The sequence below is a fragment of the Balaenoptera ricei genome, chromosome 14 (assembly GCF_028023285.1).
Source record: "Balaenoptera ricei isolate mBalRic1 chromosome 14, mBalRic1.hap2, whole genome shotgun sequence".
Taxonomy (NCBI): domain Eukaryota; kingdom Metazoa; phylum Chordata; class Mammalia; order Artiodactyla; family Balaenopteridae; genus Balaenoptera; species Balaenoptera ricei.
Genome location: NC_082652.1, coordinates 16,596,102 through 16,610,517, shown reverse-complemented (window position 1 = coordinate 16,610,517; position 14,416 = coordinate 16,596,102). Strand labels below are relative to the sequence as shown.

At 49.5% G+C, this 14,416-nt stretch overlaps 1 protein-coding gene across 1 annotated transcript; it reads left to right on the top strand.

Annotated features, from left to right (window-relative positions):
- Positions 1 to 235: 235 nt before the first annotated feature.
- Positions 236 to 8,660, top strand: LOC132348064 (acyl-CoA dehydrogenase family member 10-like). The gene is made up of 7 exons (XM_059895218.1): positions 236 to 249; positions 2,647 to 2,755; positions 2,885 to 2,975; positions 3,885 to 4,031; positions 6,739 to 6,926; positions 7,830 to 7,907; positions 8,483 to 8,660. The coding sequence occupies exons 1-7, from the start codon at positions 236 to 238 to the stop codon at positions 8,600 to 8,602; spliced, it is 747 nt and encodes a 248-aa protein (XP_059751201.1). The 3' UTR covers positions 8,603 to 8,660.
- The last annotated feature ends 5,756 nt before the right edge of the window (positions 8,661 to 14,416 follow it).

Below are 14,416 nucleotides of genomic sequence, written 5' to 3'. Positions count from 1 at the left end.
CCTCAGGCGACTCCCTTGCCGATGTGGCCTCCAGCTGCCTGGCTCACTACCTGCCGTCCAGCTTTGCCATTCAGCCAGGTAGGAACTGCCGCTGGGGGAGTGAGGGATGCAGCCAGCACTCTTCTCAAAGCATAGGACAAACTTGGCTAAGCCACTGTTTCCCAATTTTTGTTATGGTTTTGCAATAAAAGATAACCAAGAACATTTAAGTAAACAGAATGGCTGCTAAGTCCAAATGGTGATGAAGAGGTCTGATTGCCTATAGGCTTTTTCTAGTGGGCTGATGAGTTTTCACTGCCTTCTGCTCCAGTGCCTGGGGATAGATGGATTGATTCTGTCATTAAGAATTATCCATTCTAGGGACTTCCCTCGTGGTCCAGTGGTAAGGATCCACCTTACAAGGCAGGGGACGCAGGTTCAATCCCTGGTCAGGGGACTAAAATCCCACATGCCGTGGGGCAACTAAGCCCACGTGCCACAACTACTGAGCTCATGCGCCTCAACTAGAGAGCCTGTGTGCCGCAAATTACAGCGCCCACACGCTCTGGAACCTGCACGGCACAATTACAGAGGCCACGTGCCCTGGAGCCTGCGTGCCACAACTACAGAAGAGAAAACCCGCATGCCACAACTAGAGAGAGGCCCACGTGCCACAATGAAAGATCCCACATGCCTCAACAAAGATCCTGCGTGCTGCAACTAAGACCCGATGCAACTAAAAATAAATACAAATAAATAAATAAATAACAAATAAATCTTAAAAAAAAAAAGAATTATCCATTCTATGGATAAAGAAGATGTGGTACATATGTACAATGGAATACTACTCAGCCATAAAAAAAAATGAAATAATGCCATTTGCAGCAACATGGATGAACCTAGAGATTATCATACTAAGTGAAGTAAGTCAGAAAGGGAAAGACAAATGTTATATGACATCACTTATATGTGGAATCTAAAATATGACACAAATGAACTTATTGACGAAACAGAAACAGACTCACAGACATAGAGAACGGACTTGTGGTTGCCAAGGGGGAGGGGTATGGGGGAGGGATTCATTGGGAGTTTGGGGTTAGCAGATGCAAACTACTATATATAGGATGGATAAATAACAAGGTCCTACTGTATAGCACAGGGAACTATATTCAATATCCCATGATACAGCGAAGGAAAACATAAACAAGACGAAAAGACAACCGTCAGAATGGGAGAAAATATTTGTAAATGAAGCAACTGACAAAGGATTAATCTCTAAAATTTACAAGCAGCTCATGCAGCTCAATATCAAAAAGACAAACAACCCAATCTAAAAATGGGCAGAAGACCTAAATAGACATTTCTCCAAAGAAGATATACAGATTGCCAACAAACACATGAAAGAATGCTCAACATCATTAATCATTAGAGTAATGCAAATCAAAACTACAATGAGGTATCACCTAACACCAGTCAGAATGGCCATCATCAAAAAATCTACAAAAAATAAATGCTGGAGAGGGTGTGGAGAAAAGGGAACCCTCTTGCACTGTTGGTGGGAATGTAAACTGCTACAGCCACTATGGAGAACAGTATGGAGGTTCCTTAAAAAACTAAAACTAAAAAAAAAAAAAAAAAAACTAAAACTAGAACTACCATACGACCCAGCAATCCCACTACTGGGCATATACCCTGAGAAAACCATAATTCAAAAAGAGTCATGTACCACAATGTTCATTGCAGCTCTATTTACAATAGCCAGGACATGGAAGCAACCTAAATGTCCATCCACAGACGAATGGATAAAGAAGATGTGGCATATATATGCGATGGAATATTACTCAGCCATAAAAAGAAACAAAATTGAGTTATTTGTAGTGAGGTGGATGGACCTAGAGTCTGTCATACAGAGTGAAGTAAGTCAGAAAGAGAAAAACAAATACCGTATGCTAACACATATATATGGAATCTAAAAAAAAAAAAAAAAGTTCTGAAGAACCGAGGGGCAGGACAGGAATAAAGACACAGACGTAGACAATGGACTTGAGGACACTGGGAGGGGGAAGGGTAAGCTGGGACGAAGTGAGAGAGTGGCATGGACATATATACACTACCAAATGTAAAACAGATAGCTAGTGGGAAGCAGCTGCATAGCACAGGGAGATCTGCTCGGTGCTTTGTGACCACCTAGAGGGGGTGGGATAGAGAGGATGGGAGGGAGATGGAAGAGGGAGGAGATATGGGGATATATGTATATGTATAGCTGATTCACTTTGTTATAAAGCAGAAACTAACACACCATTGTAAAGCAATTATAAAAAAAAAATCCTGTGATAAACCATAATGGAAAAGAATATGAAAAAGAATGTATATATGTACATGTACAACGTATAACTGAATCACTTTGCTGTACAGTAGAAATTAACACAACACTGTAAATCAACTATACTTCAATAAAATTAAAAAGAAATTATCCATTCTGGGTCAATTATATCTCAGTTTAAAAAAAGAATTATGCATTCTATAGAATCTCTATACCAATAAACCCCGCTAGATTGTCCTCAATTTGCCTATCAGGAAGCCCTTTGACAGTTTCCAAGATCCTGTGAGCCAGGGATCACCCTTCTGCTTTTTCTCCTTTTCAGATCTTTAACTGTTCTGCTCCAGACACAGGCAGCTGCTGGTGCGATGCGGCACCGAGGAGCAGAAGGCCCGCTGGCTGATTCCGTTGCTCGAGGGAAAGGCCTGCTCCTGTTTTGCTATGACTGAGCCCCAGGTACCTTGCTTAGGTCACTCACAGGCACTCCTTCTCTTCAGGCCAGACCCTCACCTGACCCCATCTGGGTTCTGCCGTCAGGGACTGTGGGACACTTGCCATCTCTAATCAGAATGTGCTCTCACTCAGGTTGCCTCCTCAGGTGCCACCAACATTGAGTCTTCCATCCGAGAGGAGGATGGCTTCTATGTCATAAATGGTCACAAGTGGTGGATCTCAGGTATTTGGCCTGAAATTCATTTTTCAATTACACTTATGTGGGTCTGCATTGATAAGCATGTCTTCTCTGCCCTGCTGTTGTCTGAGAAACTGTGGGAGGGACAAGCTTCATTTCCAGTTGACACAAAAAAATCTTGTCTCTGCTCCCAGAAGAGGCAATAAACCCTGGGAGAATCAGAGGTTCTATGTCGGTCACCCGGTGACCTCACATGTGACAGTTCTAGGAATCTCTCCTTCACTCCCAACTCTCTTGTTCTGCCGTGGGCATCTCCCTTTGGAAAGGCAGGAGGTCACTTCCTCACTGGCGCCCCCTCTGCTGTGAGGTCAGAAGGGCTGGTGATAATCCTGTCGTTCACTAGGCATTAACTCTGCAGGGCCCTGCATATGTGCTGTGCGGACCTCACCTCACTGAGTCCCCCGCCTCCCTGGAAGGTCCGTGTTATTATCCCCACGTTATGGAGAAGGAAACTAGGACAGAGAAGTGACTTGAGTCACTTGCCTAAGGTACTAGCCCCCCACTAGCAAGTAGGGAACCCAGAGTTCAAGGCTGGCCTGATTCTGGATTATACCCAAAGCCATTATATTTCCACTGCCTGTTGGAACAAAGCAGAACAGGCTGCCAGTGATAAAGAAGCAGTTTTGAGCCTCTTGTCTTGCAATTATATTTTCAACTCGATGTGGTGCTTTTTTAAAAAAATTGCTCTTATGGTGTTGGATTCCTTCCTCACTGGGACAAAAACCAATTGTTCTTATAGCTGGTAAAGGGCCTGCATGTCCCCATCTGATCACGGGAAGTCTTAAAGGACCCTGTCTGCTTGATGGTTTCGGCTTCCCTGGGCCGGGACTGCATCTATGAAGAGATCTGATGGCCCTGGTGTCAGATGATGGGGTCTCTCTCCTTTCCTGGCAGGTATGCTGGATCCTCGCTGTCAGCTCTGCGTGTTTATGCGAAAAACGACTCACACCACCAGCAGCAGTCCATGTTCCTGGTTCCCGTGGATACTCGGGATAAAAATCATCCAGTCTCTGACGGTGTATGGGCTGGAGGACGCACCAGGTTGGCCCTCCAGGGGCGGCTCTCCTCTCTGTGTGCGTCTGGGTCTGAGCCTGCAGAAAAGGCTTTGGGCAGCCCTTGCTCCAGCACAGGGAGTAACACCTGTAAGGGTATGACGACATTTGGAAGGTCACATGCTCCTGCATTTCAATTCCATCCATGAGTATCAACAACCCAGGCAAATTTCAGACAGGATTTTATACTTTTTTTTTCTCTTCTAAGCTTAGAAAATAAACAGGTTTCTGCAAGGCAAGGAGGCCACAGAGGACAGAGCAGGAGGCAGGAAGTGCCCTCCAGACCTTCTCTTCTAGACCTCAGGATGGACAGCCGACCTCCAGGCCCAGAAGTCCTCTCACAGGGGCTCTTTCTCTTTGCTCACGATGTTCACATTTTGCCTTCAGTGTTTCTGTAGGATCACTGCATTGTTAGAGTCACATACTGCTAGGCAGTTTCAGCTTAAGGCAGAAGCATGTTTTATAAAAGGAATGGCAAACTATCCATTTGATATTGTAAATCTGTGATTTATTTTTCATCTTTAGTAGGCTCCTTTCTGCCCTCCCTCCCCCTTCAACCATGTCCATTAGAAGCCTACAAAAGGGCAGGAATATTGCCGTAGATGGCCTGTCTGAAGCGAGGGATAACACATCCAAGGAAAATGGGTAGGCGATTTGCTCAGGGGAAACCTTTGGGTCTTTCAAGTGGCCACAGTGAAGTCCTGTTCAAGCAGGTGCGCGTGCCCAAGGAGAACATGGTCCTGGGTCCCGGCCCGGGTTTTGAGATCCTCCAGGGCCAACTGGGTTCCGGCAGGATCCATCACTGCATGCTGCCGATCGGGTACTCAGAAAGGGTGCTAATGCTCATGAAGGCCCGTCTCTGTCCCAGAACCACCGTCTGTTTTCTTATCAGACTTCAAATCCTAACTGTTTTCTGAGAGCAGACTTAGCAGGTGAAACAAGGTGATGTTCTTTCAAGAAGCTGTGTCCCTGTCTTTGCTTTGCATCTGCTACTTAGCTGAAGTTTGAAATGTAGAGAATAGGCCTCACTCTGTCGAGGTGACCAGAAGGAAAAGGCCAGGCTCTGTGGCAGCAGCGGGCAAGGTTCCAAGATCCACAGAGTCATGGCCTACTGAGGACCATTCCTTCTACCAGGTCATCTTTAAAAATCAGATACCTGGGAGAGCCTGGGGTTCCAGCATCCAGTCCTGCACCACCCTCCTCTCCTACATGTCCTAAAAACGTTGTTCTTCTGTGACCCCCTCAAAGGTTGGAAGCCCACACAAAAGAAACCTCTTGCTGGGAACGGCAATTCAAATCAGTTGTATTGATTTCACAAAGATGAAGCAAACCGTTGAGACCAAACAAATATTTCACAAGACACTCTGTACAAAGAACAGAAGTGGTCCAGTGTGTTTGGATTACTGAGCAAACCTGAGATTCACACCCTTTTGAGTTGAGACCAACCGTGTTTTTTTTTTTTTTCTTTGAAAAGAAAATGCTCCTCTCTAAGGGCTCAGGTATAGTATATAGTACTCCAGTCCCATCCTGCAGAGAAGTTTGACCATACGTGTCAGAAGTCTTAGACGGTGCCATAGTATTCACGTGGTTATTCCACTCACAGGACTTGGTCACAAGGAGTAATTAGATTTGATACTAGGAGGCTCACCACAGCCGTGATTATAATATGTTGGAAACAACCTATAAGGTTAACAATCGGAGCCTAGTCTAGATAACGGTGATATGGGCATGCAGTGAAATTCCAAAATGATGCTATAGAAATCTATTTCTTTATTTCTTCTTCTTTTTTTTTTGGGGGGTGTGCCACGTGGCATACAGGGATCTTAGTTCCCCAACCAGGGATGGAACCTGTGCCCCTGCAGTGGAAGCGTAGAGTCCTAACCACTGGACCGCCAGGGAATTCCCTAGAAATCTATTTCTTAATATAGAGAGAGATGCTCTTAAATGAAAAAAAAAAAAAAAAAAAGCAGGCTACAAAGCATTATATAGAGTATGACTCCATTTTTGGTAAAAAGTGCAGATGTATGTGTATGCATGTACAAAAAGTGTAGAAGGGTATCCACCAAATATTAAGTGTAAGTGACTAGATGATGGGATACCGGGTGTTTGTATTTTCTTTTTTTGTCTGCAAATGTGTACTATTTCTGCCATGAGATATATTATTTGTGTCAAAACTATTTTTAGTTTAAAAAGCGGGGGGAGAAGGATCCCTTATAACCTTTTCTGATCACTTATGGCTTTCAAAGACTGTAGAATCCCCATTGCAATAACGGTTGGCAACAAGGGGGCTCTGGCAGCCACTTTGCTCCCGAGGGCGTCCTCCTGGCCTGTGTGAGGCGCCCACAGTCACTGCCTAGTTCCCAGAGTAGCCCTGGGCCAGAGGCGGCTCAGATCAAGCACTGTCGCTGCCTGCCAGCCGAGCCTGCCCAGAAGGGGCTGGATGGCTGGAGTAAAGGGGTTCCCGGAAGTAATTTGTGCAGCCACCACGTTGACCAGCTCCGCAGTGCCCACGAACTTTGTCTGCGTCTGGCTCTTCTCCCTGGAAGCTTCCAGTGGCTGGAGAGCTGGCAAAGTGACAAATGCTGCATGGTCCCACTTCTGCCCCCCTTCCCCTCCAGCCCTCTCCTGTGTGCTTCCACCTACCTCCTCTGCAGGGCACAGCCCCGAGCCTCCCGTCCTGTCTCCTGTGTCTGCAGGCGAAGTCCCGAGTGGCCTTCATGAAGCCCCTGGTAGAGCAGGGCACCGTCCTGGCCGACATTGCCCAGTCCCGCGTGGAGATCGAGCAGGCCCGGCTGCTGGTGCTGAAAGCTGCCCACCTCCTGGACGGGGCGGGAAGGAGGTAGCAGGCCAAGGGGCCTCACAGAGGACAGGTCCTGAGGTCACGGTGAGGGATTGAATCTGTAGACTTGGACTCTTCCCTCCCCATTCAGCAAACCACAGAGAAAGCGCTTGGCTCCTTGACATAAATAACTTTGACCAACTCTCCTTGGGACTGCTTGGGCAGCTTTTCAAAAATGGAAAAGGTACAATAAAAAAGGACTGAACTTTCTGTTTTATTGACCCGATGAATTTCGGGGTCCAAGACAGCGGGCCCGACAGGGCCACACGCCCCCCCGGCCTCAGCTACAGCCCCGCCTGGACTTCCAGGCATCAGGCAAACTAAGAGTAAACAAGGGAATTAGCCAAAAGAGAAGCTTTACTTTCAGGTGTGACTTTTTTCCTTAAACGGCTCTTCTGAGGGCCTCTACCTCCAGGCACGATGATGCCACGCTGACCCCTGCCTCCTCCAGCTCTCCATGGGGCCTCCACCCTTTAGCCGAGAGGCCTCGTTAAGGGGGTGGGGGGCGGTGACCCAGTCTCAAGTTCCCAGTTTCTTGGTTCTCTAGTGCCAGCTTTGAGGGCTATAAGGGGCTTCGCTCGAATGCCCACAATCATGGTAGATCCTCGCAGCTCAATTCCTCAGAGTCCTGGCTGGCCTTGGTCCAGTGTCCAGTTGGAAACAGAGTGGCCATGACCCTGAACAAAGCACAAGCCAGACTACACGCCCACTCACACTGCACAACATCCTGAGTCATCCTGCTAGTCACCATCGCCTCCCCCTCCACCCTCCTTGGTGCTGGACACACACTGTACACGAGGCAGGGCTGCCTGCTGGAGCTTGTGGTCCAGCGGGACCTCAGGTTCGGTTCTGAGCTGTAGTTTCTACTCTTCCCTGTGAAACTGATCATTCTTCCAAGCGTTCGGCCCTCGGGTCTGCCCCCCTAACCACACTCCCTCTTCCTTGCAGGCTGCAGGTTTGGATATTGCCATGATTAAAATGGTGGCCCCATCCATGGCGAACCGAGTGATTGATCATTCTATTCTGGTGAGCACAGACAGCGGATCGGTGGTTCCATTGAATCATTTACAACAGATGCAAAACTCCCTCTCCTTCAGCTGCCCTTTGCGCACACTCACCACACGTGACTTTCCTTTTCCTCCTCAGAACAATGCTATGAAGTGTCCTATTCCCTCCACTATTTTGAATATGTGGAAACAGAGCTCAGAAAAGTGAAGTGACTTGTCCAAGGTCACTCAGCTTGCAAGGAGCTGAGCTCAGATTTGGGGAACCTAGGTCCTTCTTTCAGCAGGCCCAGGCTCCTAACCATGCAGGGATGCCTCCTTCCCAAATCTCAATCCCTGGCCCCAACAGAGGGATTTCCCGATGGCAGAAGTCACCTAGCAGAGCAGACATGGGGAGTCTGGCATCCCTGGGATGGCAAGTGCGGGCCCACCTGAAGTCTTCCAGAACATCGTTATCACACAGGTGTCAGGGGACATGCTCGGGAAGGTGGCTGTTATGAGCTGTTCTGAGATCTTAGGAGCAGGCACTTGTTCCTGGGCCTCTCGGGGACGAGGGCTCACCCAGGGCTTCCTCCCCTCCCGCCCTGTGTCTTCCAGGCCTTCGGAGCAGCAGGGCTGAGCAACAACTACCCACTGGCTCAGTTCTTCACCTGGGCCCGAGCCCTGCACTTTGCCCTGATGAGGTACCCAGGGCGGCAGTGGCCAAGACAGAGCTGAAGCGCTGCATTTAGACCCACAGGCCTGCAGGAGCCCAGTCGTCCCTGCAGGGCCTGCAGTGCCTAAAACTTTAAATGATGTGCTTTGAAAGTCCTGATATGTGTGATACTTGCACCCTGCCTGGCAGGTCTGTCCTTATTCACCCTTACTGTGAACTCAGCCTTGGTGGGTCCCCACAGAAGACGCTTCTGTGAGAAGCCTGGAGTTGCCTGTTTCAGGCAAGGAGGGAGGGGATTAGCCAAGAGCTGAGTGGGTTTCAGGACAGAGGGTGGAGAGCTGGTCTTCAGTCCAGGCGCCCGGCTGGGCAGCCAGGCCCCCTTCTCTCTGGCTGTGGTGCTTAAAGGCTGTGGGACTCTGCACGAATATTAGGAGTCCTGCTGGGGTGGTGTGCCTGTGCTTGCTCTCAATATGGGGCCTCCTGCTCCGCGCCTCCCCACCCCCTCTCCCAGCTGATGGCTGCAGCCTACAGACCCAGGGTGGGAGTGCTCCTGGGAAAAAGGAATGAAACCCAAATCATGAAGCCACTGCCATCTGGTTTTCTTCCTTTGAATGTCTAAAATACAGAACACTGAGATCTTATCTTGCAAAGGAACTCTGGGAACACAAAAGAACAAGAAAATATACCTCAGAGATGTCACAAATGTTCAATGTCATACAAAAAGAATGGAGAAAAAAGGCTCACACTTCAGCCCCTGTCTCAGTACATCAGTTGCCTCCTCGTACTTGAGTTTACTTGGGATCCTGCCCAGTGCGTCGGCCCACTTGTATGCATGGGGGGCACAGACGTGGTGACCCCTGGTAGGTCCTGAATCGGCTGCCTCACTGCTGCTCATGTAAAGGTCAGCAAAGGACCATGGCTTTCTGGTGTGTGAGGGCCACTCCTCCATCTGCTCTATAGTCAGAATGTTCTGGGGGGAGGGGAGGTGGTGGGCAATATGCCATTACAATTCAGAGAGCAGTATTCTTCCCTCGGAGAAAGGTGGACATGCTTGCTCACCTGAGGTCCGAGCTCTTCAAGGAATGGGTGTCCCATGAACCCAGGTGGCAGGCAGAGCTAAGCCACTGGCTGTTAGGACCTGGACTGCTAATCTCATGATTTGGGATGATGTAGCCAACAGCTGCCCATTTCAGGTCAGACCAGATGGGCAGGGACCGTCGTCCCCTTGTCTGCTGCACTGCAGACTTGACCTCTTCGAGGGACCTGCTTTACTGGAGAGAGCGCCCACCTGCTGCAGCCAGGACAATTGGCCTTCAGGGTACCGCAGAGTCATGGGGGTGTTGTGAAAGGGCTTCCCAGATATTCTTGCCCCAGTGGTCTGGGGAGACAGGTCCTCCTCTACTGCTTGTTGCTCACGAAAGGTAAAGTTAAATTCAAACCCCCAAACGAATTGCTGTCACAACACCAGCCACACTGGCAAACAACCTTCTGCAAACTCTGGCAGGGTTCTAGCAGCCTAACTTCCTGCTTCAAGCCTTCGGAAGGAGGAAGATGCTTTGAAAAAGGAAGTGCTTTGGCCGGTGGCCCAGTGTATCACGTGGCCCTAGAATTTCTCTCATGGCCTCTGAGGTTAACTTTGCTTGTTAAGTAGTACAGCTGCAGGGATGAAAATAGAAGCAGTGCTGTGGGGCGACTCCATGTGTCCCTCAGATACTGTGCTGCAAAGTGGGGAGGCCCGAGGGTGGGACAGTGAACAGTGCCTGAAGGATGCGAGTCACAGAGATGCGGCCTCCAGCAGCCCCTCAACCAGGGTCTCCTATTCTGTGAAATAATTCCACTCATTGCTGTCAGTTGCACCCCACCTCTGGGCCTGGTACTGGTCTAGGCCTTGGGGAATGCGCAGGAAAACAAACAGGTCAAGTTGCCATTATCAAAGGGCCCATATCTCAAGTGGGGGATGGTGGTGAGAGTCCAAGACCATGGTGGGTGATGTGGGTGCTGTGGTGGGTGATGTGGGTGCTGTAGTGAGTGATGTGGGTGCTGTGCTGGGTGCTGTGGGTGCTGTGGTGGGTGATGTGGGTGCTGTAGTGAGTGATGTGGGTGCTGTGCTGGGTGATGTGGGTGCTGTAGTGAGTGATGTGGGTGCTGTGCTGGGTGATGTGGGTGCTGTGGTGGGTGATGTGGGTATGTGGTGAGTGATGTGGGTGCTGTGCTGGGTGATGTGGGTATGTGGTGGGTGATGTGGGTGCTGTGCTGGGTGCTGTGGGTGCTGTGGTGGGTGATGTGGGTATGTGGTGAGTGATGTGGGTGCTGTGCTGGGTGATGTGGGTGCTGTGGTGGGTGATGTGGGTGCTGTGCTGGGTGATGTGGGTATGTGGTGGGTGATGTGGGTGCTGTGCTGGATGATGAGGGTGCTGCGGTGAGTGATATGGGTGCTGTGGTGAGTGATGAGGGTGCTGTGGTGAGTGCTGTGGTGGGTGATGTGATAGGCACTGCTGGGGGTGAGGAGCTGCGGGCTCAGGAGGGGGGACTCGTTCCAGAAGAGGCATTTGAGCCAGATGTGCATGACACGAACAGGCAAGCGTGCTTCAGAAGGAGCAGCAGATGCAGAGGCCCTGGGGGGCAGCCCAGTGTGTCTGGGTGAGGAGCACAGAGAGTGGGAGGTGCCAGGTCTCATGAGGCCTCAGGGGCCTTGGTCAGGAGTTTGGTGTTCATTCTAAATGTGACAAATGTGAGTTTAGATAGCGGTGTGACATGCTTTGATTTGAGTTTTTAAAAGATCCTTCTGCTTTCCAAAGTTCACCAGGATGAAGAAGGAATAAAGGAGGATTAGAGCTGGTTCCCTAATGCTGCAGAGGGCTCCAAAAGAACCACCCACAAAATTAAAATTAAAATTAAAAAAGAAAGAGGGACTTCCCTGGCGGTCCAGTGGTTAAGACTCCGCGCTTCCACTGCAGGAGGTGCAGGTTTGATCCCCGGTCGGGGAACTAAGATCCCGCCTGCTATGCGGGGCAGCCAAATAAACGAATGAATGAATGAATGAATAAATAAATAAACAAAATAAGATAAAAGAGAAAGAAAAGAGGAAAGCCAGGGGAATGGGGGCAGAGCCTTAACAAGATATGAGCAAAGAATCTAAAGGATAAAGGAAATCTAACCTGGTCCTTATCTGGCTTTTTCCCCACCTTCAGCAGACAGCTGGCATTTCTGGTGGGCCAATGCTGTAACTAGCGTGGTGACGCGCCAGCACTGTGCTTCTCTGGAGTGGGGTCAGCGTGTGGTGTGGGTGCACGCTGGGCGTGGACAGGCTTGGTGTGGTGATGAGCGTGCCTGACCAGTTTTATCTGTGGCACACTTAACATCTTGCCACCAGCCCTACATGGCTGAGCCTGCCTTCCTATTAGCCTGCCTTGGGAAAGGGAACAAAATGTGATCATAACATATTAATGATTTTTTTTTTTCTCACAGCAATTTTCTATCCCAAAACAATTGAACACACATTCCTCTGCTCGTCTCTTGGCATCAGGGGCTAGATTCCTGTAGGGCTGAGCCCTCCCCAGTGGTCCCGTGACAGTCCCCGGGCCTCAGGGTTCCATCCAGGATGCCAGCTCTGGAGAGGCTTCCATCCCTCCCTTCCCATTCTCCCCCACCTATGCTCCCTGCAGCGACTTGTGGTCTTGGCATCCACAGCTGCCTGTGCTCCTCCAAGCCCTGATTTCAGCTATTGTCAGATCATTCCAGAATAATCCTAGAGAGGCTGTAAGAGACCAGATTTCAGGCAACTCGCCTGGATGCGGCCCCTTCAGGACATCACTGGGAGTGATGTTGAAAGAACAGGCTCCAGCGTTCTCCACCAACATTCCCATCCTAGAGTCCCCAGTGGTCGTCTAAGAGAAGGCTCCTGTCTGTCACCACCCGGGCCTTCAGAGTTCCCCAGGGATGCCTTGGGGATGCCAGGGCTGTGCTGCAGCTCACCTCTCTGCAGTCACAGGGAAACCCAGCGCAAGGCCAGGGCTGAAGGATTGGTTGAGCACCTCTGGGACATCTGGATTGGTATTTATACTGCCCTCCACAGTGCCTTGTGGCTACAGCCCTCTCCCCTCCATCGACCATGCCAATGTGTGTGAGCGTCAGAGCAGAAAGACGGAGGAGTCCCAGACTCCAGCAACCTGGGGTCCAAACCTGTGATCACCTATTGGACAAGTACTCTGGGAGCAGAGTTCTTTTAATCAAGATGGCTGAATAGAGAAATGATTTCAGGGAATTCTGTATCTTAGCAGCATTAGATAGATAACCTAGTGGTAAGGAGCTGTCACAGATAAACAAAGACAGACACTAAAGTATTAAGAACAGATATTAATCAGTAATATGCTATTTCAATAGGAAAGTGGGCCCAGCATAAACTGATCTCAACTTCCATTTGTACAGAGGGCATTTTAAAGGGAGAATGAGAGAGCAGGGAGGGGCAATGATGGGGTTTACACATGGAATTTCCTGCTAAATCTACAAAAAGTGGGAAGGTGGAGGGCTCTGGTCCACATGAAACTTACCTGGGTTTGCTAACTGGCACTTAAGGAAGTTTGGCTCCTAGCCTCTCAAAGAGACTGGGAGATGGGGCCCTTTCTTGAGGCGTTGGCTGGAATAAACAGTAACTTCTGGCAGCTTTGAGTTTTCTCAGGCAGGCACATTTGCCAGGCTCCGGTGTGGCCTTGAGCTATTAGAAACTGTGTTAGTGTTTGTTCATGTCTTCAGATGTAGTAGGGGTTGACTAAATCATTTGTGCTGCAGTTTTTATAGGCTGAGGTTGAGGCCCAGTCAGGAAGAGAGTTTAGGGACTTCCCTGGCCATCCAGTGGTTAGGACTTGGTGCTTTCACTGCGGAGGCCTGGGTTCAATCCCTGGTCGGGGAACTAAGATCCGCTAGCTATGCAGTGCCGCAAAAAGAAAAAAAAAAGAAGAAGATGAGAGCTTAGAGAAGCCTAGCAAGAGTCCGGTCAAGGAGAGGCTCTTTGTCAGCTGTGCTTCTGGATTCAAATGGCCCTGGGTTTCAATCCTGCCTCTGTAACAGACGGGCTGGGTGACAACAGGGAAGTGATTTTTCATCTAGTAGGGTTATTTTTCTCATTTGGAAAATGGGGAGAACAGCATTCCCTCCCAGGATTGTTTGAAGATTAAATGAGCTGCCCCACAAAGATTAAATATGAAGCCTGCAGTACATGCCAGTGTTTCACGTGGCTGGAGTCCAGAGGGGGTTAAAGAGGAAGCTGTGCTTCAGCTGAGATACAGTAGTGCGGGGGGCCCACCAGGGCCTGGCACAGCTGGACCAGCTGAGGCTGCAGCCTCTCACAGGCTAACGTGCAGGGGAATGAACCCGGGGATCTGGTTATAGTGCTGAGCGTGACTCAGCAGGTCTGCCTTCCTAACGCGCTCACCGTTAATGCTGCTTGTTTGGGGACCCCATCTGGAGAAGCTGGGCAAAGAGAATGGCTAGACTCCCCTCACTTCATCCCCTGGATGGAGTAATAGCTCCTAGGTATTTAGTATCTACCAGGTGCCAAGAACTGCACATGTATTATTTTGAACCCTTAAAATAACTGGCAGATACATTTTTCTGCCCATTTAGGAGGTGAGGAGACTGAGGTTCAAAGAGGTTACATGACTTGCCTAAGATCACACAGCTAGTCAGTGAATTCAAACTAAACTACGAGACTGTAGAGCTCTTTCCACTTGGAGGCCTGGATTGTTACCATCTCTGAGGGGCTTCCTGAGAGGTGCTGGCTGCCTCACCCGGAAAAGGAGGAAGAGGAAAAAGAAGCCCCACCCAACCAAGGAGGGCATGTCCTGCCATGAAGAAAGTGTGTGAGTATGTTTCCAGAG